Below are 2165 nucleotides of genomic sequence, written 5' to 3'. Positions count from 1 at the left end.
TAACGAAACTAGTCGAATCATCAACAATAACACCCATCTTGACCTGCCTCAACACACAAGATGGAAATGGCATTTCCATTCCTCCTCAGATTAATACAGTATACTTTCATGATTTGAATTTTCAAAACATGATCATCAAGTATAATAGTGTTTGGATACCTCTTAATATCATTTTGGAAAATTGTATATTTGCAAATGTCTTGATAGGAGAAGCGATTAATTATGTGAGAGGAACGTTTGCTGAGTATTTCATTGTTGAGAATTCGATATTTGTTTCTAATGTATTGAAAAATTCACTCAAAATAAGTTTCACCAATCAGGTGAATATTCTAAGATCGTCAATATATGTAACTTTTGGTATTCTGCATGGAAATAATGTGAATATTGAGGGGAGTATACTTGGAATGATGACAGTAGTTTCAACTTTCAAATCATTATCCATTTCCAATTCGAAACTTGTAAGAATTTCAATGAGTTTTGTTGAGGATGCTAATTTTTCAAACGTTGAATTACAAGATTCAGTTTTGACTAAAGATGTGAATATCATTATTGGATATAATGGAAAGAAGTGGAGTTTTACAAATATTACAACAAACAAAGGTCAGAATTTGTTTCAATTTGACATTCTTGAAAGTTTGTCAATTAAGGGATTAACTTTTGCATCTAGTTCATATTCAGGTAATGAAAAATATCTAATGAAATGTACTAATTGTTACGCAATGGAAATAACAACCTCCTCTTTCCCAAAAGGGGTTGGTTCAATAGAAATTTCAAGCTATTCCAACATTAATTTATGGCAATGCAATTTTTACAATAATAGACCACTCATAATTGGATCCGTGTTGTCAATAGAAAGCACTCAGAGTGTGATTTTTATTGGTTCCTCAAATTTTATTGGATCTAAAGCATTGTATGGTCCTCTCTATATTGAAACTTGTTCAATTTTCCAAGTTTTCAATTGTACATTCAGAGATAATGTTGCCTTACTATCAGGAGGAGCTATTTATATAGGAAATATTCAATTTTCGAGCACTATACGTGATTCTTCATTCATTAATAATAGAGTTGAGTGTGTTGATAATATTCCAAATCTTGAAATATGCTCTGGAGGTGCAATTTCAGTCAAAAATAGTAATAGCTATACTGATAATACCTATTTTTCATTTGAAAAATCATATTTTGCAAATAATTATGCAATGAGAGGTGGTGTTTTCTATTTTGGAGAGAAGAGATCCAAGATTGACATGATAAGTTCAGTATTCAATAGTAACACAGCTAAATTGAAAGGATCTATTGGGTTTTTCAATTACGATAAGAATCTATTGACATTAAGTGACACCACCATTTCGGAAAATGAGATTGCTGAAAGAGTGTACCTGAAAACAGTTTCTGTTATTGGAGCTTCTAAACAAGATGAATTTTTCGAGTTGGTCATTGGAAAAAGTTACTTTTTGAATTTTAGTGGAATTGATGGGAAAGGAGAAATCAATAATAGAGTGCAAGATTTGTTGAATATCACATCATTAGACCAAAGGGTTGCTATTACAGTGGATCAAACTATGGATTCAGTTTCCTTCAAAGTCTTCTTTATTCTCAAATCAAATGATAATTTAACAATGATTGGATATAATGATAGCTTGACAGTTAAAACTTCGTCTGACGTTCTCTCTTTACCTGTATTAATCAAAACATGTGATGAAGGATATTATTTAGAGAAGATAATCACAGAAAAATCAGATGTATTCCTATACGACTGTAGATTGCTTCCAGAAGTCCCGTATGGAACATTTGCTATCATCATCATTGGATGCTCTCTCTTTCTATTCGCATTAGGAATAGCATTAGGTTTTGGAATATTCTTTGTGTGGAAAATTGTAAAGAAATTGAGAAAACTGAAAAGTAAGGAGAAGGCAGAGAAACAAATTGAAGAAAAACTTTTAGACAAGCGACTTATTTTCAATATGAATGACGAGGAGGATGAATATTATGAGGGCTCCACACCAAATATTGAAAGAAGCAAATCATCTTATGGGAAAGTATCTGAAAAGGAGTTAGTTTCTTCATTGATTGACAGTGAAAAGAAGAAATCAAAACATTCTTTCAGTTTTTCATCCTCTTACATTATTCCAATTGAAGACATATCAATTATTAAAAAGGGATCCTCA

At 31.4% G+C, this 2165-nt stretch overlaps 1 protein-coding gene across 1 annotated transcript; it reads left to right on the top strand.

Moving 5' to 3' along the window:
* Nucleotides 1–128: 128 nt before the first annotated feature.
* NAEGRDRAFT_76824 (uncharacterized protein) lies at nt 129–2103 on the top strand (the record flags this gene model as incomplete). Its single annotated transcript, XM_002668220.1, has 1 exon — nt 129–2103. A coding segment is annotated over one exon (1975 nt), but the record flags the coding sequence as incomplete, so codon positions are not given.
* Nucleotides 2104–2165: the final 62 nt, after the last annotated feature.

The sequence above is a fragment of the Naegleria gruberi genome, assembly GCF_000004985.1.
Source record: "Naegleria gruberi genomic scaffold NAEGRscaffold_485, whole genome shotgun sequence".
NCBI classification, from domain to species: domain Eukaryota; phylum Heterolobosea; class Eutetramitea; order Acrasida; family Naegleriidae; genus Naegleria; species Naegleria gruberi.
The sequence above is the reverse complement of the archived record's forward strand: the minus strand, read 5'-3'. Positions and strand labels throughout refer to the sequence as shown.